Source organism: Balaenoptera borealis (genome assembly GCF_965194805.1).
Source record: "Balaenoptera borealis genome assembly, chromosome: 11".
Classification (NCBI taxonomy): Eukaryota; Metazoa; Chordata; class Mammalia; order Artiodactyla; family Balaenopteridae; genus Balaenoptera; species Balaenoptera borealis.
Genome location: NC_138868.1, coordinates 89,511,642 through 89,536,314, shown reverse-complemented (window position 1 = coordinate 89,536,314; position 24,673 = coordinate 89,511,642). Strand labels below are relative to the sequence as shown.

At 37.3% G+C, this 24,673-nt stretch overlaps 1 protein-coding gene across 7 annotated transcripts in view; it reads left to right on the top strand.

Moving 5' to 3' along the window:
• The window catches only part of SIK2 (salt inducible kinase 2), a 138,400-nt gene that overhangs the window by 74,458 nt on the left and 39,269 nt on the right, over nt 1-24,673 (top strand). For all 7 annotated transcript variants that reach the window (XM_082343485.1, XM_082343483.1, XM_082343482.1 and 4 more), the window contains exon 4: nt 19,319-19,480. In XM_082343485.1, coding sequence (XP_082199611.1) covers nt 19,319-19,480 — 162 coding nt within the window. The remainder of the gene's footprint in view (nt 1-19,318; nt 19,481-24,673) is intronic.

The window sequence follows — 24,673 nt, the reverse complement described above, 5'->3', positions numbered from 1 at the left end:
CAGGTAGGTCTTGTTCAGTCTCCTATGGGGTCACTGCTCCTTCCCCGGGGTCCTGATGAGCACACTACTTCGTGTGTGCCCTCGAAGAATGGAGTCTCTGTTTCCCCCAGTTCTGTCGAAGTTCTGCAGTCAAATCCCGCTAGCCTTCAAAGTCTGATTCTCTAGGAATTCCTCCTCCCATTGCTGGACCCCCAGATTGGGAAGCCTGACGTGGGGCTCAGAACCTTCACTCCAGTGGGTGGACTTCTGTGGTATAAGTATTCTCCCATTTGTGAGTCACCCACCCAGCAGTTATGGGATTTGATTTTATTGTGATTGCGCCCCTCGTACCATCTCATTGTGGCTTCTCCTTTGTCTTTGGATGTGGGGTATCTTTTTTGGTGAGTTCCAGTGTCTTCCTGTCGATGATTGTTCAGCAGTTAGTTGTGATGGCCACTATTAGTTTAAACTCTGGCTTTAATAAAATTTTCAGGTTAGTGAGAAAGGTATCAACCTGTGTCTTAGAGTGCTTTATTTTGAACTTTTGAGTGTCAGGAGTATGTGGTAATAGCGTTTGGTTTTCCTGATAGTAATGATTAGAAACCCATGCTAATCTCTTTTCTGGTTAACCACACCTGTAACACAAGGCTAGCCACTTAAACCACCTGGAGACATCATTAAATGTAAGAGTTGAATCTGCAAACCTGACTCCATGAAATCATGTCCTTTGTTGAATATTAATGTTTCAAGGACCACAGGAGAAAAGTTTGCTCAAGACTATACCTGTTCCTCTGTTACTCAGGATCATCACCACTAAATTCTTAGAACCAGTAGGGGTCATAAGCATTTACAGCTTTTTTCATATTAAAAAGAAACATTTATTAATTAGCTATGTGATACAATTAAGAGGCCTTAATTGTATTTCTATCACTCTGAGAACTCTTGTTTTGGCACACTAATAGTAGCTTTATGAAATGTTAGCTCTTGTTATCTAAAACTATCAGAGGTAGGGATCCAGGCTTTCCTGCCTGTGTTAGACCCCTGAATACTGCCCAAACTAAAACCATTTACCTTTTATCTTTCCTGTGAGCTTCTTGGATTTGATCTGTTTTCTAGTAGTCATTTCCACCTAGGATTCTGTCCTTTCTGCGTCACTGCTGATTGAGTAGTAGCTTTAGAACTGCCACCCCAATACATCTAACTTCTCTCCAACCCTAAACTTAAGTGCCCTAGGGATTTTTGTACCATAAATTACAGAGAGAAGAGGTGCGATAAAAATAAACCAGGGGGGGACTGTACACTTAAAAATGGTTAAGATGATAAATTTTGTTATGTGTATTTTACCACAATAAAAAAATTTTAATAAATAAACCAAGGGAAATTTGAAGTCACATTTTTACACAAAGCTGATATCCATTGAAGTATTAATATTGATTTAAAAAGCAGCCTTAGAAACTGTATTAAGTATATTTAGAAACTGAGAATTAAAGGTTAAGTGATTTGCGTAAGAGCTGAGAATAGAGCGTTTTCAACATTAGTCCATGTTGTTTTGGAGCTATCTTCTTTAATTACTTCCTTGACTTAGGAGTAGCCATAACTAACCCCTCCGCCTATTTTATCTTCCTTTGGAATTGAATCATAGTTGGTTCTTCAGAACCATGGCTAATCAGCACTGAACCTGGAAATAGGAGGCAGTGGGTAAGTCTAGGTGCTAATAGTGGGCAAACTGGCTTGGAAGAAGTGATCCGTTGACCTCCTTCTGCAAGGAAACCAGACTAATCCTTTTTGCAACATCTTATGTAACAGAGCCAATAATTAATGCAGTCTACACGAGCAGTTTGCAACTAGTTGTTCTTCAAGGCCAATCAAGTTGGTTTTGATATCTAAAAAAGTCATCCAGGTGTGTAAAAATAATACAAGTGTACGTATAATAGGGAACACAAAATATTACATAAATTGTGTGACCAAAATGATCAAAAGATTTCTTGGTACAATTGTAGTTCATTAAATAGCTGAGCAGTCCTCTCTTTTCTAATATTGAAAATTTTATCAGTCATATTTCTGCTGTGATAATGTTACATAACTCCACAATTCGGTGATTTACATCAACAAATTTTTTGTCTGTGGGTCAGCTGGGGTCGCTTTATTTCAGGCTATAGGTTGGGTTCAGATGTGCTCCACATGTTTCTCATTCTGAAGCATGCTCTTCTCACAGCACTTGGTAGAAACACAAGGGATCAAGTCAAACCACACATATGCCCCATGACCAAGACCAAAGGCGATAGGGCAGGGATATATACCATCTATTCTACTGGGAAGCATTGCAGAGTTACACAACAGAGAGTATAGATATGTATAATCCTTTTACAGGGACGGAGTAAAGAAATGGGAACAAAATTCTACCACAGAAACATTTCAACCTTGTAATGTCAGTTTGTTACTGAACTAACTGTCGTCTTTGATTTCTAAATAATTGAGCGAGTAGCTAGGGACTTGTTTTTTCCAGCTAGTCCTTTCCTTTCACTGTTCTCCTTTCTCCTCTCTGACAAGTGACTTCACAATGTCATTATTACTTACCTGTGTAGGACCCCAGGAAACATACATCATAGTCAAGCCACTGGATGATAAACTACGGGGCTTGACTTTTCCTTAATTTGTTTACCCAAGCAACATGATTTGCTCTTTAACTAATTTTGTTTTAATTAATTTATGTATTTATCTATTTTTGGCTGTGTTGGGTCTTCATTTCTGTGCGAGGGTTTTCTCTAGTTGCGGCAAGCAGGGACCACTCCCCATCGCGGTGCACGGGCCTCTCACCGCCGCGTCCTCTCTTGTCGCGGACAGGCTCCAGACGCACAGGCTCAGTAGTTATGGCCCACGGGCCCAGCCGCTCCGCGGCATGTGGGATCCTCCCAGACCAGGGCTCGAACCCATGTCCCCTGCATTGGCAGGCGGATTCTCAACCACTGCACCACCAGGGAAGCCCTCTTTAACTAATTTTGTTGCAAGAGTTTCATTGAAAAATTGTTCTTGCCTGGACCAGCTTAAGCTACAGTCTTGAGTTCTCTGTGCACATTTCTGAATGAAGCAATCCAGCCTGCCTTCATTGTTTTCCACTCTCAATTCACCTGAAGAACTCAATGAAAAAATAAAAGAAATATATTTGTCCTTTGAGTTATGAGTGAATGACAACAATGTCTTAGATCTCAAGTATTCGCTAACACTGTATCTTTAGAGTATATACATACAGAAGACAAAATATTAAAATTAATAAGTTTTCTTCCTTCTTCATCAGCATCTTATTCTCTAAGTTTGGCATTTGAATCCTAATTCCTAAAAATTGCATGGTTTGGTAAACCACAGCCTGTTCTTTAGACTGTTTCTTTCATTCTTAAGAAATAATTGCATATCAAAATAGCTATCTGGATGTATTTATCTGTGTAAAGAATGTGTTAGAAGTGTGACCAGATTGCATTTATAAATATTATTATAACACTACCATAAGTTGAGTAAATAGCACACAACATCAGTAGTTCAGTTTAGAGTGAGTCATTTATCAGTCCAGTCATATTCATTACTCAGAAATAATTCACAACAGACTTTGAGGTCCTATAGAGATGATAAAAATAGGTGAGATGAAAATACCTATTTAAGGAATTGTCTGGAATGTTTAATGCCATTGAGATGACATCATCATCTGGTAGTATTAAATATGACTGGGTACTTTCCTAGGCTATTCAGTTGACTTTTTTTTTTTTAATTATTGCCTTAAAAGCAGTTCTGGTACAGTTAATGAAATGTTACTACATATATTGAAATCAGTAAGAGAACCCAGCTCTTGCTCTGGGATTATATTAAGAGAGTTTATGATGTTTCAGACAGTATCTCATCTTATGTCTGTAAGCCTGACATCTCTTCTGTTGTCTTGAAGAGCTAAAGTCTTTACTATTTAGCCTTCTTTTCTCATATGTATTATAAATTTGTTTGCATTATTAGGGACTGAATTTTATTTCCTTCTGGCTCTCACATCAGCCATCAGGACTGTTCCCATAGGGGTGCTTAAATCTTCTGTTTAAGTTTTTGCTTTATGGAACTATATTGCTTATTAATATAGAGTTCACAGTTTCACAGATTATTTTTAAGTAATTTAAAAATATAAGTTAGATAAGGTCTCTCACCTACTTAAAACCATTAACTAGTTTCCCAATATTTTAAAATACAGACTCCCTCCTCAGGCTTCTAAATTCTTGCTGAGTTTGACCTTGCTTCTTCAATTTCATCATATGCCTTCCCCTTTTCCTTGATCTTTATGCTTTAGCCTCATTGGTTTCTTCTGGGTTTCATGAGTGTGCCACATCTGTTCCTTGAATGCTTTTCTCCCCAGTTGAAATAGTACCTTCTCATAAAGGCCTCTCATGATCACCCTATATAAAGTAGCCTCCCCCAGATACTTTCCAGAGGATCACCCTCTTTCTCTGGCATTTATTACACTTTAGAATTATAATTTTTTATTTGTCTACTTATTTATTGTTGTTTCCTCCAACCAAATACAAGTTTCATGAGGCCAAAGTGCTGAGCATAGTGGCTGACACAAAGAGGTCACTAAAGTATTTGTTTTTGATTTTTTTCTCTATTACTTTTTTTTTTAACATTTCTATTGGAGTATAATTGCTTTACAATGGTGTGTTAGTTTCTGCTTTATTTATTTATTTATTTACATCTTTTTTGGAGTATAATTGCTTTACAATGGTATGTTAGTTTCTGCTTTATAACAAAGTGAATCAGCTATACATATACATATATCCCCATATCTCTTCCCTCTTGCATCTCCCTCCCACCCTCCCTATCCCACCCCTCTAGGTATTTGTTGAATGAATGAATAAACAGATGACTCTTGTACTTTAAACTCACAATAGGGACTTCCCTGGTGGCACAGTGGTTAAGAATCTGCCTGCCAATGCAGGGGACACGGGTTCAAGCCCTGGTCCGGGAAGATCCCACATGCCGCGGAGCAACTAAGCCCATGCACCACAACTACTGAGCCCTCGTGCTGCAACTACTGAAGCCCGTGTGCCTAGAGCCCATGCTCCACAACAAGAGAAGCCACTGCAATGAGAAACCCTCACACCGCAACGAAGAGTAGCCCCCACTTGCCACAACTAGAGAAAGCCCTCACACAGCAACAAACACCCAACACAGCCAAAAAATAAATTAATTAATTTATAAAAAATAAACGCACAATAAAGTTTGACTTTTTCCTTAATTTGATTCCATGAGAGAGAAAGCGTTGTGCTTCAAGATTGACCTGAAAAGAATCAGTACAATTGAGGGCCCAAGTCTTCATATGCTACTGTGCTCATTATTCTTTTGCAATTGAATTTATTCTGATTCATAACTGAGATGTGTCTGCGTGTTTTTTAAAAGATCTGTACACATATATAGAAACTGGGCCAAAAATCATGTTCTTTGTACGTGTTTATTTTTACAAGTCTTGCTTGACTTGCTGTATTTGAAATTGGAAATATAATTTTTTCTAATGCATATTTTGTGTTGTAACTACCAGACTCTTACTAGACACTGCAGACAGCATGATATTTTCATGCAACAGGATAAAGAAATTGCTGTGTATAGATGGAAGTCAATAGGATAGATATGAAAATAAAATACTCTAAAAATATTCTCTGCCATAAAGTTAGAATTCATGTGTGGAGCAGTTAAGGTAGGACCCTCCCACAAAGAACAAAATTTCGGGGTTTTTACTGAAAAATCCGGGTAGTCAGGGGTCTAAATAACTTTTCCAAGGTCACTCAGCAATGAGGAGTAGAAACAGCATTCATAATCAGGCTTGTCTGACTCCATAACTTTTTCTGCTATATTTTGATATCTTCCTAGGTACAAGGAAATCAGAGATTTATTTTACTTATGTGTTTTTTAAAGATACAACAGTTTTTTGAAGTCATCAGTTTGTTTGCATCCATTACTATCATCAGATATTGCAGTCTATTGGCTTCTATGTGTGGTTTATATGTAATGTTAGAAAAGTTTGACCATATTTGCTCTTAATTGTTGCTGAAAACATAAAAGTAGAGTCACAGAAGTTGACTGTAAATAATCTTTAAAATTTTAAACTCTGTAACTAAAAACTCATCTTACTTCTCAGAAGATTGTGGTTTGTTTCAGTAGTTCCACATAGCTTGAAGAACTGATTCAGAGTCTAACAGATGCGAACAGTCTAATGTAGGGAAATTGCTGAAAGCACAATTAAATTGCCAGAGTATATACCACAAGCAACAATTTCCTTTAGTTTTTGACAAACACCCAATTTGAAATGATTATATACTTACAAAAACAAACAGAAAAAAGCAAAATGTTTTAAAATCTATAGTTTCATATTCATAAATGTATCTCAAGGTTAAAAGTTTAATGTAATTTAATAGTATAAGTAATATTATAATCTAATATTTAAAATTAGGATAACCCATGTTATCCTAATTCAATATGGATCATACACCTAATCCGTTTTCTATTAGTGTTTACAGTGTAAGGTGGTACATATATTAATGTGCTAAAAACTGTTTTGCAGGTTTTTATTTAATGGACCTTCCTTTCTTAATTATATTTTTTCCAAGAGTAATTGGTTAGAACCAGCACAGGCTAAATTAACAAAGACTAGAGTCTTGCTCTACAGTGAGATAGAGTTTTATTTTTTAGTAATATTTTGTACTGATTAGAGGAAAGAAATGTTAGAGAAAAAGATGAATAGAGATTTGAATTTTGGAATGGAAAATTATGGATCTTCAAAGTATTTTGAAGAGAACAAATGAACCAGTTTTGATTACCTTACTGGAGCTTCAGGATTCATAACGGTCACATTCCTGAAAACACGATCTCTCTTCAAATTTAGTAATTAGAAATGTGAAGTAAATTCACATTCACATTGTAAATTTGCGGGTTAGGAACCTCTGACCAGGATTTAATTATCTGAGGTGGGGTGTTTTTTTAAGGCTACTTAAGCATAAAATATTAAATTGGCATCAGCCTTTTTACTTTACTCCCAGATTACAGATTGATGAAATTACAAATTAAATCCTTTTAACATAACATTAAATATTTAATTGCATAAAGTATTAATCTTTTGGACTGTTACTCAGCTCCAGCTTGAAGGGATGCTAATAATTTCTGGCCGAAGAGCATTAAGCTTAAAGGTAGTCATTCAAAGATTCTGACATTCCTGAAATTTGAGAAGAGTCAGCTGGCTGGGTTCCTCCACTTTGATAAGAGGCTGGGAAAACTGCTCCTTATCCCTGGGGAAAGATAAGGGATGCCACGTGGTGGTGGCGGTGGTGGTGGTGATAATGACGATGATGTTGAGAGCAACTAAGATTTACTGAGCATTTATTTGTCACGCACTGTGCTCTGAAATCTAGACTTACAATCTATAAAAGCAAGATGAAAACATTGATTAATTATACCATATAAAACTTAAATCTTGAAACCTACTTATTGGGGCTTCAGCTACACTTAATTCAGGGGTTGGTAGAAGATGACTCTTGAATTTTTGAGGTTGAGTGACTGTAAGATGATAGTTACAGTGACTTAGAAGGTGGTAATGAAGTTTATAAAAAGAAGGATGAGCTCAGTCTTGATAACACTGCAGTAGCAGAAAGAAAAATCTGTTTAAATACACAATAGGGTAGCTGCTGAAAGGTCAAACGTGCTTGGCAGATCTGGAGGTTATTTTTATTTTTATTTTTTTATACATTTATTTATTTTATTTATCTTTTTAGCTCTGTTGGGTCTTCGTTTCTGTGCGAGGGCTTTCACCAGTTGCAGAGAGTGGGGGCCACTCTTCATCGCCATGCACGGGCCTCTCACTGTCGCAGCCTCTCTCATTGCGGAGCACAGGCTCCAGACGCACAGGCTCAGTAGTTGTGGCTCACGGGCCCAGTTGCTCCGCGGCATGTGGGATCCTCCCAGACCAGGGCTCGAACCCGCGTCCCCCGCATTAGCAGGCAGACTCCCAACCACTGCGCCACCAGGGAAGCCCTGGAGGTTATTTTTATAAGAATTCTAATCAGGGAATGAAATCCTCCAAGGAAGAATTTCCTAACCTTGATTAAACTTAAGATTTTATAGACCCCCTTGAAATTGCACATAAAATTTTATGTGTGTGTTTGTATGTAAGTATAATTTTCATTAGATTCTCAATAGAGTCTGTGACCAGAAAGTTCCAGTCCAGATGTTAAGACATATTTTGACTGTAGTGACTGAAGAGGTATCCCTGAGACAGGCAATAAATGAGAAGAGTATGAAAGAAAACTAAAATCATCCAGCTAAGAATAAAGCAGATCAAACATTACCCACAGGAAGGTGAGAGTTAATTCTAAGAGGGAAGGAGTATAGAAAAAGAAAAGCAAAAAGCCAGAACTATACTATGATAGTTTTATGTGGTTAGAAGAGAAAGAAGAGCCAGTTAGTGAAAGAGATGGAGGAAAACCAGACAGACACGGAATCAACAGGGAGAGATGTTTATTTTGGAAACCAGTTAAGTATAAAATATAATTGAAAGGTCATAAAAGATGAGAACTGAGAAAAGGTAATTGGCTTGAGCCTAGGGAATTTGCCAGGAACTTTAAAGCAATGTTGGTGGAGTGTGAAACAGATCATATCATAAGGGGCTAATGTGTAGATAGTAGTTAGAAAAGGAAGGTAGCCTGAGTCAACCCCTGAAAATACAACAACAACAACAATAGTAATAATCATAGTTGAAATAATAGCAGCTAATGTTTTGAGCACTTATGTGTGTCAAGGCGCCATGAAGAACTTTTTTTCTTTTTTAATTGCTTTTTTTTCATTTAATCTTTACGTGAGGTGGATTCTATTATTATTGCCATTTTTGGATTACCAAATGAAGGTTTTGGGAGGTTAAGTAATTTGCTTAAGTTCACCTAGTTAGCAAGTTTGTAAAGACAGAATTTGAACCCAGGCAGCCTGACTCCTGAGCCTTCATTCTTAGCACCGTACTATTAAATACTAAAAGTATCTGCAATGCTGTAAAAGGAATGTGGAAGATTTCTATATAATGCTACGAAGTGGAGAAAAGAAGGGATAAATGTTTTTGTGTGAGATATATATACATATTTTTACATATAAAGTGAAACACAGAAAGGGTAAGCCAAACACTAATAAAAACAGTTACCTATAGGCAGAGGAAGGAAACAGGGATGGAAGCAAGTCTTCTCAGACTATATCTTATTACATTGTTTGTTTTTTATTTATTTTTGGCTGCGTTGGGTCTTCGTTGCTGCGCACGGGCTCTCTCTAGTTGCCGTGAGTGGGGGTGCTACTCTTCCTTGCAGTGCGCGGGCTTCTCATTGCAGTGACTTCTCTTGTTGAGGAGCATGCGCCCTAGGTGCACAGGCGTCACTAGTTGTGGCACACAGGCTCCGTAGTTGTGGCACGCAGGCTCAGTAGTTGTGGCTCACGGGCTTAGTTGCTCCACGGCATGTGGGATCTTCCCAGACCAGGACTTGAACCCGTGTCCCCTGCATTGGCAGGTGTATTCTTAACCACTGTGCCACCAGGGAAGTCCCTTATTACATAGTTTTAACTTCAGCATCATATTAAACAACAGGTAAGTACTTTACATGATCAAAAAATAAGGTTAAATCAAACAGGAGAAAGAAAAATAACCCCTAATATTTGTAAACAAACACATAAATAATACTATCTTTATATCATGTTAGCAACACACCACACAGAACTAGCTTTTAAGTAACTTTAAAAGGTAGTATTTAGATAAAACATAGTATATTCTTAGGACAATATAATCTCAAGATAAAAAGAGCTGCAAAGAAATGTTAGCTTTTCAACTTCATCAGTAATTTTCTTGTTAGTAGTAGTATTAGTATAGCTATTTTGAAACTATTTCATGTGTATTGTAGGATAAAGCAAGTAATTTATGTTAATGTTAAGAACCAGGATCTTTTATGTAAGAGAAAAAGAAATACAAATATAAAAATCAAAGAAAAGTAATTCCTGTAATGCCAAATTTGAAAGGGAATGTATTCATTTATTTTTTTTTCCTCACTTATTTCCTAGTCTGTCCCTGAAAAGGCTTAGAAACAGTACCAACCCAGTAGTAGAAAGTGCCTTGAGCACCCAGATACCATTCCCCAGTAAAAACAACCAAGGCTTCTTGAAAACAATTACTGATTCCTGGTTGAGGGCAGGAAGTATTCAAGATAAGCATCAGACATTTTTATTATGCCAGAAGGCAACAAAGGCATTATTTCTGTGGTCATGTTTTAAAAAAAAAAACAGTATAAAGGGGTTCCCACTGGTCAAAGATGGGAAAATTTGAGCATCAAAATGAGCGATGACTGTAGTTGATTGAAATAGTAGAACATATAAAAATCCATGCAGTCATTATGATACTTTAGAGAATCATAAAAGAGAGAGAGAAAAAAAAGCAAGCTAAAAAATAAACACAAATCTTACTAGTTATCATTGGAAGTAGCTAGTGCGCCATCCCCTTACTCTGAAAATTGTTACTTAATGAGGAAGAATTAAGCATTCATACTTCTTTATCTGTTTTAGTTGTATTTCAGTAGCTCTTACTGACAGCAGAAGAATTTCATCTAATAAATGTAGCAGGAATAAAACAAAATTAGAAAATCACAATTTTGTAACCCCAATGAAATAATTGATTAAGGTACCAATAAATATTAACATTAGTGCTGTGGTCTCAAAGTGTGGCCCCTGTTCCCATATCTTAAGCTTCCCCTGGGCACCTCTTAAAAATATATGAATTTTTGGGCCATTTCCAACACCTACTTTATCAGGAACTCTGAAGGTAGGTCCCAGTAATTTGTTGTAACAAACCCACTAAGGGTTCTGACGTACACTGGAGCTTGAGAGCCATATTAGGAGGAAAAGTGACGAGAATCTTTAATTGAAGGATCAAGGTATTACCACTCCCCCACCCCCAAACTCACTGATCAATCTTAGCATTCCTAAAAGCAGGAGAAACACGTTATATTTATCCAAGTAGATGCACCTATGACATATTCTCGCCACCTTCCAAAAAAATTAAACTGGAATCTATTCTGTACTTTATACTTGAATTCCAAATTATAGGAAATATGGAAGATAGAAGAATATGTTAAATAATATCATGAGGAAGTAAAGGGCAAATCCAGAAATTCTATAGGACAGCTGACCCAGTTTCTTTAAGAAGTCAGTAGCATGGGGAAAAAAAAAAAAAAAGGAAGGTGGGGGTGGCGGTGGGGGGCTGTTCCAGAATAAAAGGATTGCAAAGACAAAATAAGCAAATACAAAATATACATCTTATTTGGATCCTGACTCAAATAAACCAGCTGGGGAGATTTGAATTCAAACTGCATATTAGATGGTATTAAAAGTGTTGTTCATTTTGTTAGGTGTGATAATGGTACTGTGGTTGTGTAAGAAAATGCCATTTATTTTAGAGATACGTAAAAAGTATTTAGGGTGAAACAAAATGATTTGCCTTAGGTTACTACAACAAAAAAGAAGAAGGAAGGAAAGAAAGGAAAAAAGGATAAATGAAGCAAGTATGGCAAAATGTTGATAACTTTTAAATCTGGAGGATTCATTATATTACTGGGTTGGCCAAAAGGTTCATTCGGTTTTTTCCGTAAGATGGCTCTGGAAGCACTTAGTTGTCTTTAACTTCATTCAAAACAATTTTGCTAGATTGTATGTGACAGTTGTCACATCAGCATGCATTTAAAAAAAGACATCAAAATTGGCGAATTTTTGTGTAGCCATTTTAATATTAAAGATGGAAGAAAAAAAGGAACATTTTCAGCATATGCTTTATTATTTCAAGAAAGGTAAAAACGCAACCGAAATGCAAAAAAAGATTTGTGCAGTGTATAGAGGAGGTGCTGTGACTGATCGAACGTGTCAAAAGTGGTTTGCGAAGTTTCGTGCTAGAGATTTCTCACTGGACAATGCTCCACAGTCAGGTAGACCAGTTGAAGTTGATAGCGATCAAATCGAGACATTAATTGGGAACAATCAACATTGTACCACACAGGAGATTGCTGACATGCTCAAAAGATCCAAATCAAGCTCTAAAAATCATTTGCACCAGCTTGGTTATGTTAATCACTTTGATATTTGGGTTCCACATAAGTTAAGCGAAAAAAACCTTCTGGACCGTATTTCCACATGCAATTCTCTACTTAAACGTAATGAAAATGTTCCGTTTTTAAAACAAATTGCGACGGGTTATGAAAAGTGGACACTACAATAATGTGAAATGGAAGAGATCATGGGGCAAGCGAAATGAACCACCACCAACCATACCAAAGGCCAGTATTCATCCAAAGAAGGTGATGTGTATATGGTGGGATTGGAAGGGAGTCCTCTATTATGAGCTCCTTCCAGAAAACCAAATGATTAATTCCAACAAGTACTGCTCCCAGTTAGACCAACCGAAGGCAGCACTTGATGAAAAGCGTCCGGAATTAGTCAACAGAAAATGCATAATCTTCCATCAGGATAATGCAAGACCAGGTGTTTCTTTGATGACCAGGCAAAAACTGTTACAGCTTGGCTGGGAAGTTCTGATTCATCCGCCATATTCGCCAGATGTTGCACCTTGGATTTCCATTTATTTAGGTCTTTACAAAATTCTCTTAATGGAAAAAATTTCAATTCCCTGGAAGACTGTAAAAGACACCTGGAACAGTTATTTGCTCAAAAAGATAAAATGTTTTGGGAAGATGGAATTATGAACTTGCCTGAAAAACGGCAGAAGGTAGTAGAACAGAAGGGTGAATACATTGTTCAATAAACTTCTTGGTGAAAATGAAAAATGTGTCTTTTATTTTTAACTTTAAAACCGAAGTCACTTTTTGGCCAACCCAGTATTTTCTCTACTTTCATGTATGTTTGAAACTTCTATAATAAAAAATTTTAAATTTAAAATGCAAAAATACTTATTAGGATATATTTATTCCTGTGCTAGCCTTTATCACAGTTTATTGTAATTGCCTGTTTACTTGTCTATCCCAGTATTTCTCAAATTATCAGTATTTCTCAAATTATCAGTATTGAAACACCAATTTTTTTGATTGGCCTGTCACAGACCATGATTTTTGTAAAACTACAATAAAAATCAGTTACCATAAGAGCAAAATTGGGGGGTGGGGGAGGACATACAAAATATAGCCTTAAAAAGTTTTGTTATTAAAACCAACAAACATAAAATTACATTTTACTTAATCAGAACACATGTAAATGTAGGAAAGAAGAATTTTTTAAACTGTATCCAGTCAACAAAAATACACACATAAGCAATTAGTATAGAGAATTGCTATTACAGTCATAAGTTTGTTTTTTTTTAACATCTTTATTGGAGTATAATTGCTTTACAATGGTGTGTTAGTTTCTGCTGTATAACAAAGTGAATCAGCTATACATATACATTTATCCCCATTTCTCCTCCCTCTTGCATCTCCCTCCCACCCTCCCTATACCACCCCTCTGGGTGGACACAAAGCACTGAGCTGATCTCCCTGTGCCATGCAGCTGCTTCCCACTAGCTATCTGTTTTACATTTGGTAGTGTGTATATGTCCATACCACTCTCTCACTTCGTCCCAGCTTACCCTTCCCCATCCCCGTGTCCTCAAGTCCTTTCTCTACATCTGTATCTTTATTCCTGTCCTGCCCCTAGGTTCTTCAGAACCTTTTTTTTTTTTTTTTTTAGATTCCATATATATGTGTTAGCATACGGTATTTGTTTTTCTCTTTCTGACTTACTTCACTCTGTATGACAGTCTCTAGGTCCATCCACCTCACTGCAAATAACTCAATCTCATTTCTTTTTATGGCTGAGTAATATTCCATTGTATATATGTGCCACATCTTCTTTATCCATTCATCTGTCGATGGACACTTAGGTTCCTTCCATATCCTGGCTATTGTAAATAGTGCTGCAATGAACACTGTGGTACATGACTCTTTTTGAATTATGGTTTTCTCGGGGTGTATGCCCAGTAGTGGGATTGCTGGGTCATATGGTAGTTCTATTTTTAGTTTTTTAAGGAACCTCCATATTGTTCTCCCTAGTGGCTGTATCAATTTACATTCCCACCAACAGTGCAAGAGGGTTCCCTTTTCTCCACACCCTCTCCAGCATTTATTGTTTGTAGATTTTTTGATGATGGCCATTCTGACCGATGTGAGGTGATATCTCGTTGTAGTTTTGATTTGCATTTCTCTAATGACTAGTGATGTTGAACATCCTTTCATGTGTTTGTTGGCAATCTGTATATCTTCTTTGGAGAAATGTCTGTTTAGGTCTTCTGCCCATTTTTGGATTGGGTTGTTTGTTTTTTTGATATTGAGCTGCATGAGCTGCTTGTAAATTTTGGAGATTAATCCTTTGTCAGTTGCTTCATTTGCAGATATTTTCTCCCATTCTGAGGGGTGTCTTTTCGTCTTGTTTATGGTTTCCTTTGCTGTGCAAAAGCTTTGAAGTTTCATTAGGTCCCATTTGTTTATTTTTGGTTTTATTTCCATTTCTCTAGGAGGAGGTGGGTCAAAAAGGATCTTGCTGTGATTTATGTCATAGAGTGTTCTGCCTATGTTTTCTTCTAAGAGTTTGATACTGTCTGGCCTTACATTTAGGTCTTTAATCCATTTTGAGTTTATTTTTGTGTATGGTGTTAGGGAGTGTTCTAATTTCATTCTTTTACATGTAGCTGTCCAGTTTTCCCAGCACCACTTATTGAAGAGGCTGTCTTTTCTCCACTGTATATTCTTGCCTCCATTATCAAAGATAAGGTGACCATATGTGTGTGGGTTTATCTCTGGGTTTCTATCCTGTTCCATTGATCTATAATTCTGTTTTTGTGCCAGTACCATACTGTCTTGATTTCTGTAGCTTTGTAGTATAGCCTGAAGTCAGGGAGCCTGATTCCTCCAGCTGCATTTTTCTTTCTCAAGATTGCTTTGGCTAGTCGGGGTCTTTTGTGTTTCCATACAAATTGTGTAATTTTTTGTTCTTGTTCTGTGAAAAATGCCAGTGGTAGTTTGATAGGGATTGCATTGAATCTGTAGATTGCTTTGGGTAGTAGAGTCATTTTCACAATGTTGATTCTTCCAATCCAAGAACATGGTATATCTCTCCATCTGTTTGTATCATCTTTAATTTCTTTCATCAGTGTCTTATAGTTTTCTGCATACAGGTCTTTTGTCTCCTTAGGTAGGTTTATTCCTAGGTATTTTATTCTTTTTGTTGTAATGGTAAATGGAAGTGTTTCCTTAATTTCTCTTTCAGATTTTTCATCATTAGTGTATACAAATGCAAGAGATTTCTGTGCATTAATTTTGTATCCTGCAACTTTACCAAATTCATTGATTACCTCTAGAAGTTTTCTGGTAGCATCTTTAGGATTCTCTATGTATAGTATATAAGTTTTTTCTGTTACCATAATTAAGTAGTTTTTTAATGTGAATTGTGTGCTTTTTGCATGTTCTCTTTAGACCTTGTGCATTAATTTGAGCTTGGATTGATAACAGTGCCCCTCATGGGGATGATATACTAAACCTAAACTGATGTAATTTGCAGCCACAGGTTTTTGCCTCAGTTACTTTCTCATCTCTCAGCAGACAGTATAGTTTTGGAGGATGTTTACACTGCAGAAATCATAAAAAGTGGGGAAGGTCATAGATATGCTGAAATACTTGCTGAGATTTTCACTTAAGAAGTGAAAATACCATCTCTTTAAATAGTTGGTCTCTTAATCTCTGGAACATGGATGTTGTCATTTTTCTCACGGTGTGTTACAGTCTTATTGACATGTGATGACTGTAGCTTCAAACGGTAATTTTAGGTTCAGATATACCACACCTTTGTTTTTCAGACAGTCCCCTTCCTGCCAGGCTTCAAAGCTTTTTAACCCCGTTGGCTGTAGCAGTTCCAGTTTGGACTGATCGCTTCAAAAAACAATTACTGTAGATTCTACTGTGCTTCCCAAGACTCATTTTGTAGGCCATAGTTCGGGTTATTTTTCCACATATATTAACTTGTACTTGTTCACATTGGATCTGTTAGGTTTCTCTGTGTTGTCGAAATCTCAAAAATCTTTCCCATTGACCCAATGATGCAGAATTTTCAACAGGAAGAAATTTTGTCTATTTGGGGAAGTCAATCATTTGTGAAAAAATTGTCTCATTTAGTGATAGATACAGTTTAAGTAGCATTTGTGTAGAATCTTAGGAAAGATATTACTAACTAGCCAAAAGATAATCCCTTACAGAAACCATATTGCATTCCCCTTAGGAATTTCTGTTTGCCCAAGGATCCAATCCTTTATTAGATTTCCCAGCTCATCCAGTATAGAAACGAGGCTCTGGTTTACTCTTATGCATAGAAAGCACACTGTTCACTTGCCAGTTTACTTAGACATAGTTGCTCTGATACCAGTTTGCACATTTTGGCTGAAGTCTACATATTTGTTCTTTAGTGATCCTTTTTTCCCCTTCACAAGTATGAATGGCTACTGTGTGTGCTCTGTAAAGGCAAAGGGGAGTTGTGACGAGCTGTTCATCTTGGTTTGTGATACTAGCAGATATAGAAAAATATACAAAATGTTCACTTACATTTTAAAGCCTGTAACATGTAGAGCATAGTCCTCCTACTCCACACTTTTATAATACTGTTTTTGGAACGTTTCATGATAGCAGCCATATTAAGACACTAGTCAGACAAGTATTTAGCAAGTACTTCACCTGTGCTGTCTCGTGCATAGTGCTAAGCAGTGTGGGGAGTGCAGAAGAGAATGACGTGGCCCCTATCCTCAGGAAGCTTCAATGAAGGTATCTTTTATTTTCTTACATACAGAGTGTTAGAATTAGGGCTGTATGTGTCTGCGTGTGCACCCAGATGTGCACGCGCATTGAGATATTATGATATATATATACAGATAATTAAAGTGTGAGGCAGTGTGTTGTTTTAAGTGATAAGGAGTTCAGAGGAAAGAGGTTATTACTACCTGAGTGATGAGGGACTGTTTTAGGGCAGGGTGGCATTTGAGCAGGGTTTTGGAAGGATAGTTAGGATTTCAGCAGGAGTCTAGTAAAGAAGCTTGTTACAGTTTTAAAAAAGTTTTTTCAAAGGTTCTAGTTCCAGATCAGCCATTCACTTACCAGTGGTCTGAATTCAGCCAGATTACTTAATGACTCTGATCTTCAGTTTCCTCATCTACAAAATAGGAATTAGAGTAGTAGTTATCATAGAGGGCTTTTAGGAAGATTAAGTGAGATACTGTGACATGAACATGCTTTATAAACTGTAAAGTACTGTACAAATGTTAGTAAATTTTATAATAAATATTGAGGATGGCATGAGCCAAGGCATGGAATTTAAAAACTAGTAAAACCAAAGCCTAGAGCAGAAAATATGTGAAGGTGACTATAAATATTGTTTCACTCATACAGTTCCTAACTTCATAAAATAATCTTAAATAGGAAAGCCTTTCAGGGTTTATGTTGACCCCCTTTCCCTCAAAAGACCATTTCAGGGCTTCCCTGGTGGCGCAGTGGTTGAGAATCTGCCTGCCAATGCAGGGGACACGGGTTCGAGCCCTGGTCTGGGAAGATCCCACATGCCACGGAGCAACTGGGCCCGTGAGCCACAATTACTGAGCCTGCGCGTCTGGAGCCTGTGCTCCGCAACAAGAGAGGCCGCGATGGTGAGAGGCCCGCGCACCGCAATGAAGAGTGGTCCCCACTTGCCACAACTAGAGAAGGCCCTCGCACAGAAACGAAGACCCAACACAGTCATAAATAAATAAATAAATAAATAAAAGACCGTGAATTTCTTAAAAAAAAAGACCATTTCAGAGGGCTTTTAGATCTTCAGGTAAAACTTGAATAAACTGTAATGTTTAGTTTTATTGAATTCATACAGAATTAATTCATACAGAATTAATTTTCAAATAAACTGCTTTAATAGATATTATAACATAGCACAAAAATAGCTGATGTATCTTGCACAGTATATTTGTTTAAAGAACATGGTTTTGAGAACAAGTCTGCATGTTTTGGGGTATATCAGAATTGCTCCACTGATTAGGAGAACAGGGTACAAATTATTTAAGTTACTTTCAGGGACCATCGTATCTCCTTTTACAGGTGGTTTGTACAATAACTTCATGAATCGTTGTTTAAAGGAAAGATATCCCTCGTCTGATGAGATGTCAGAATTTATTCATGTTCTTTGTTTTAAATAAATTTTATTTTTAAAATGTGGTTAGGAAAAATATTCAATAAATTTTTCAACAAAGAACAGAGAGAGTGTTTGGGCTTTAAAAGACATTTTTTTAATTGAAGTATAGTTGATTTATAATATGATTAGTTTCAGGTTTACAACATATTGATTCAGTGTTTTTACAGATTTTACCCCATTTAAAGTTATTACAAAATATTGACTATATTTCCCTGTGCTGTACAATATATCCTGGTTGCTTGTTTATTTTATACATGGTAGTTTGTATCTCTTAACCTAAAAAAGCATTTTGAATTGTACTGTGAATATTATGCCAGTTGCTATTGTCTGGTTCTGGGCTCTCTCCACTTATCTGGGCTCCAGTGAAAATATGATTGGAATTACTTTTCTCAGGGCAAGGAACTTGGAAAACAGCGTTTTACTTGAACACTAACTCTCATTATTAAAGGAACTTTTTTTGTTGTTTGTTTACTGTATGATATCACTTACATGTGGAATCAAAAAATACAAGAAACTAGTGAATATAACAAAAAAGAAGCAGTCTCAGATATAGGGAACAAAGTAGTGATTACCACTGGGGAGAGGGAAGGAGGGAGAGACAATATAGGGGTAAGGGGATTAAGAGATACAGACTATTAGGTATAAAACAATCTACCAGGATATATTGTACAACACAGGGAATATAGCCTATATTTTATAGGCTAACTATAAATGGAGTATAACCTTTAAAAATTGTGAATTACTATATTGTACACCTGTAACTTACATGATAGTGTACATCTACTATACGTCAATTAAAAAAAAAAGACCAACCCTCTCATTTTATGATTGAGGAAGTTGAGGCACAGAGAGGAAAAGGCACTTAGCCAAGGCCTTGAACTTGAGTCTCTGTGTGCTGTATTTCCCTTCATTCATTCTTTTATTGTTATTGTTATTAACTAATTTTGAGATTCTAAAAGAACTTTTTGAGGGGAAAAAAAAAAATCCTGAATACTAATAGTGGGGTTTTTTGGTGTGTGTGAATAATTCTCAATTCTTTCTTCTTTTACAGACTACCTTGCTAATCACGGCCGGTTAAATGAGTCTGAGGCGAGGCGCAAATTCTGGCAAATCCTGTCTGCTGTTGATTACTGTCACGGTCGGAAGATTGTGCACCGTGACCTCAAGGCTGAAAATCTCCTGCTGGATAACAACATGAATATCAAAATAGCAGGTAACTGGGACACAGCTGGCTCTAACGTGATCAGATATGAGCCATGGCACTCAGGGTGCAGAAACAGACCTGCAGGCAGAGATGCAGGAGCCTCCACCCATGACATCAAGCGCTCTCAGAGTGTATTTTATTCATTTCCTTAGTCCTATGTGTAATAATGAAAAGTAAGGGAAATAAGTTCCTTATCAACGCACACCGTGGCAAGACTATGACTGGGGTCTGATTTGTATCCTCAGTCTGATTTGTGTTCAGGCCCCTTTGTGGCACTCCACTGGGTGTGTGAGTGATTGGAGGGGCTGATAGGGCTGGAGGAGTAGCATAGGTTGCTGGTGCTCTACCCTGCTCTCTTAATTACGACCGGTGGCTGCAAAGAGGTTGTAGACAGAAGAATGACAAAGAAGGTAACAGCAGTAGAATGAGAAGTACTGGCGACACAAAAGCACCTTGCCTTCTTCTGATACAATAAGGTTTTGATTTATAACATGGAGACTAACGATTATTTTGCTAGTTTTCCTCCTACCCTTTTCACAGTTGGCAAAATCTTTTATAAATATTTTATATTCCAAGTTTCCTTTTCACATGGTCAAAAACTCTCATTCAGTCAATAAATATTTATGTGTCAGGTACTGTGCTATGCTAGGTACTAAGGATACAAATCAAAAAGTCATTTCCTGTGATCTTAAAAGTCTGGTGGGGAAATAAGAATAATGAAAATACAATATAACAGTTGCCCAAAAATATAGGTACAGAGTGCAATAGGAATATAGATGTAGGAACATCAGTCTACCTGAGAAGTCAGGAAGCTGCACAAAGAAGGAACTCTTTGAATTTAGGCTTGAGAGATGAGTTAGAACCTTGCCAGGGAGATAAACAGAAGTAGGACAGGCGAACCGTGTAAATAACCCCAGGTACAAGAGAGAGAAAGAGATTGAAATTGTAATGGTGGGGAACCATTGCTCAATATTAGTTAAATGTAAAATCTGTAGTTGTGGGGGATTGATACAGGAAGAGCAGGTAGGCGAAGATCAGAATATGAAAGGTCTTGAAGGCCATGAAAAAGATTTTAGAGTTTATTCTGTAGGTAATAGGGAGCATAGCCTATCGGAAATTTTAGGGCGGGGATGCAGATGAAGTGGGACTGGGACAAGGTGATTAGATTTGCATGTTAGAAAGATGTCTCTCTGGCCACAGAGTGAAGGTAGGTGGGAGATGGGGGTGAGACTGAAGACAGGAAAACTGATCAGGAACCTAATGCAGTAGTCCAATTAAGAGAATGTGGGTGTGTGCTAGAGTACAGCAGTAGAGGTTGTAGGTGTGGGAAGGAGAGAGAGAGATTTATTTTGGTTAGGGTTTGGAAGAAAATAAGGGGCACAAAGCAAAAGCTTAGCAAAGTTGCAAGCGGTGGTGTTTTGTCTTAGGGTATTAAAGAGGGACAGAGGCATCCGCATGAGAGAAGCTGACCAAGAAGTGGTTGACTAGCTAGGCTGGATACTCACTGGACTCACTAAGTTTAGGGAGAAAACAACTGCCTTAGTTTGCTGCACTGTGGTATAAAATATAAGTGAAAAGCCTCTGATTTGTACATTTAACTGGTTTATTTCTATGCAATTTATCATTCATTTTCAACTTGGGCATTTTAGGGAAGGCAAATAATTTTTACTTACTTTAACTTTTACTTACTTTAATTTTAATGATTAATTTTAAACGCCAATGTCACATTTGTTTCAGGGAAGTAATGGATTTTTCATTCTGTAGTCTGTGATTTTTTTTTTTTTTTCCTAATGGAATTGCCTGAATGAGAGTGTTTTTTAAGTTAATTTGCTACATTCCCATTATATTTGAAGATTTGTACTGATTTTTCTTTTTTGTTTTAAAAATACAGTATTAGTGTTTCTGTAATTTATAATGTATGTTCATTTCTCCCAGTTTTCCTTCTTCTTTTGGCCCTTCCATTGGTCTCATTCATTTCACTCATTTTTGCAAACTTTCTGTAATGCACTTCACTGTAATTTTTTGTTTACTTCTCCTTGAGAGCATCAGCTGCCCTAAAATTGTCCTTCTCAGAGACGACTCTTGTTTTTTTGACGTTCTTTACTCTGTAGAAAGAAGGGGAAACCCCTGCTTCACCTTTACATTCCTTTATCGCCAAAACAAAACTTTCACAAAAATAGTACCTTAAAGGAGTTCTGGAAGTCATTTCAGGCAGAGAAAGAAAGGTTAGAGGTGGGAGTCATATGCTATAGGAATTACAGTGTCAAAATAGAACATCAAAAAACCTTGCAAACAAAATATGCAGAATATTCCATTAAGGTTATAACCAAGTTTTGCCTGGCTGTAATAATGTCTTCTGTAATTCTGGCCTATAGTATAGGTAGATAAACCCAGTATTTCTGTCATTATGTGAAATCTAGTTATTTGTTTGTTTTTGCTATTTTTATTTTTGAATATCTGAAATTCCAGGCCTTCTAATTTTTATCTAGAAGACAGGTAAAATCTCAGAGACCTAAAGTTGTTCTCTCTGGTTAAGCTAGTATCACAGAAACATTTATTGAGCCTTCATTATTTGCAGGTACTCTGTTTTCAGATGAAAAAACTGAAACACAAAGAGATTAAATAACTTCCTAAGGCAACTCAGATAATAAGTAGGAGACCTGGAATTCAAGCCTAGATCTCTCTGACCACAGTATCTGTGCTTCTTCCACTACACCATGTTGTATTTTCCAAACATTGTTTGTCAGTTATTCCTCAAGGAGTACTCACTAACTGAATTTTGGGTTCCATCATTCTATATTTATACATTTAGTGTCCTTAATTCCATATCTCACAAGTGGATACACACACACACACATACATGTACACGCAGTATAGCTAAGCGTTCAAGTTTCTTGTTGCCCACATTTTTTTCTCTGTCATCCTCAGCACCCTTTACCCCAAATTTTAGCAAATGTTTATTAAACATCTACTATGCTCCTGGGCTAAATTCTGGAGATTCAAATATTTCAAGACAAAAGCAACAGCAATACAAAAACACTCAACTCTGCCCTTACCTCAAGGAGTTAATCCAGAACCAGACCTTTCAGTAAATATAACATAAAAAGATAACTGTCATACAGGCTATGAGGCTGGGAGGAAGACTAACTCGCCTGAAAGAATCAGGGAAATGATTAGCTAAGACTTGATTAAGAAGGAGGCATTTGTGGTGGGATTGGGGGAGAGAAGGAGAAAGGAGGAGAATTCATTGAGGGGGTGAGGTAGGGATGGCAGCTCCAGGCAAATGGATGAGCACGTGCAAAGGCAGGCAGGCCAGAGAACTCAAGGTGTGTAGGGAAACTACAGACCAGAGCTACTGGAGCGTAAGTGCCAGTGAGGAATGATAGGAACAGAGCCTGGTCAGGTAGGCAGAGCCAGATCAGGTAGGCAGAGCCAGATCATAGAGGGTTCCACACGCCATCAGAAGTTTAGATGTGTTCCAATGCTGTGAAAGAACTTCTCCAGGGTATATATTTTTATCCATAGATTTTTATAACTTTTTTATGGCCCTGCTTCCCTTTAAAAATATTGTCTTCTGATCTCTGAGGATTCTTCTTGAATTTTAAAGAAATCTAATACGTGTAGGAAAGATGGGGCTCCATGGAAAAATTACAAAACCTCAGAATAAAATACAAAATTACTCTCTCAAATTATACTATATCTCTGTTTATTCTGCTTATGAAGATCTCTTTAATTGCTAAATGGGCTGAATAAATGAACTGTTTTAACCATCTTGTACGTTGAAGTTGAAGAGAAGTGCAAACCAAAACTAGATTTAAATTAAAACATTTGTCTCCGTTTATAAGACAGAAAATGGAATAGAAGTATCAGACGTGGTTCATTTTAATAAACACAGAAACTTGGCTTTGAAATTAGCTTCTCGTTTATGCTCCTCCAGCGGGTAAAAACTTCAGACACTGGTGGGCCATGAATTCACCCACATCTGTGTGTGCTCATCGCCTCAGTTATGAGACCTACAGCCATCGCAAAATACGAGTGTTAGGATATTCAGAGTAAGAGGCAGAATGCAAAGAAATTTTGGCTTTCATTAGTTGTTTTTTTTATATATAAATGTATTTATTTATTTTTGGCTGCGTTGGGTCTTCGTTGCTGCGTGCGGGCTTTCTCTAGGTGCCGTGAAGGAGGGGCTACTGTTCGTTGTGGTGCGCGGGCTTCTCATTGTGGTGACTTCTCTTGTTGTGGAGCATGGGCTCTAGGCGCGCGGGCTTTGGTAGTTGTGGCACACAGGCTTAGTTGCTCTGCGGCACGGGGGATCTTCCCGGACCAAAGCTCGAACCCGTGTCCCCTGCATTGGCAGGCGGATTCTTAACCACTGCACCACCAGGGAAGTCCCTTTCATTGGTTTTGATAATTGCAGTACTGTTTCCTCCACGCTATTTTGGCTATGACTATTTAGGCATTAACTTGAGAGTAAATAGATGAAGGACATTTAGTTTTATTCTTCAACTTTCCTCATCTGAAATGTTTATAATGAATACTTAGATAAGAATTAATATGTATGAATTACTCGGAGGAGGTTTTCAGAAAATATCACAATTCAAACAAGGCTTCTCATAAAGAATGTGGAGTTTGATATCACACAGTTCTGGTACAAATTCTGGCTGTGCCATTAGTAGCTGTGTGACCTTGGGCTGATTAATTAACCTCACTGAGCCTAGGTTTCCAAATCTATTAAACAGAGATTAATCCATTTCTCAGGAACATTGTAGGGATTAGTGATAATGTTAGACACGGAGAGGTCATAGGTAAGATTATGGGCTCTAGAGCCAAGCTACCTGGATTTGAACCCTGGCACTGCACTTACTAGCTGCATGACCTTGGACACATTACCTAACCTCTCTGTCCTCAGTTTCCTTATCAGTTAAGAGGGAATGACAGAAGTTCATATCTCATAGTGGTTATTAGTTAATATTTGCAAAGTTCTTAGAACAGTGCCTGGTACATAGTTAGTGCTGGTTAAGGTTTCGTTAAATAAATTGAGGGCTTTTTGTTTTGTTTTTTAATATATTTATTTATTTACTTATCTATTTTGGCTGCGCTGGGTCTTAGTTTCAGCATGCAGACTTCTCAGTTGCAGCATGTGGACTTCTCAGTTGTGGCATGCAGACTCTTAGTTGCGACATGAGGGCTCCTTAGTTGTGG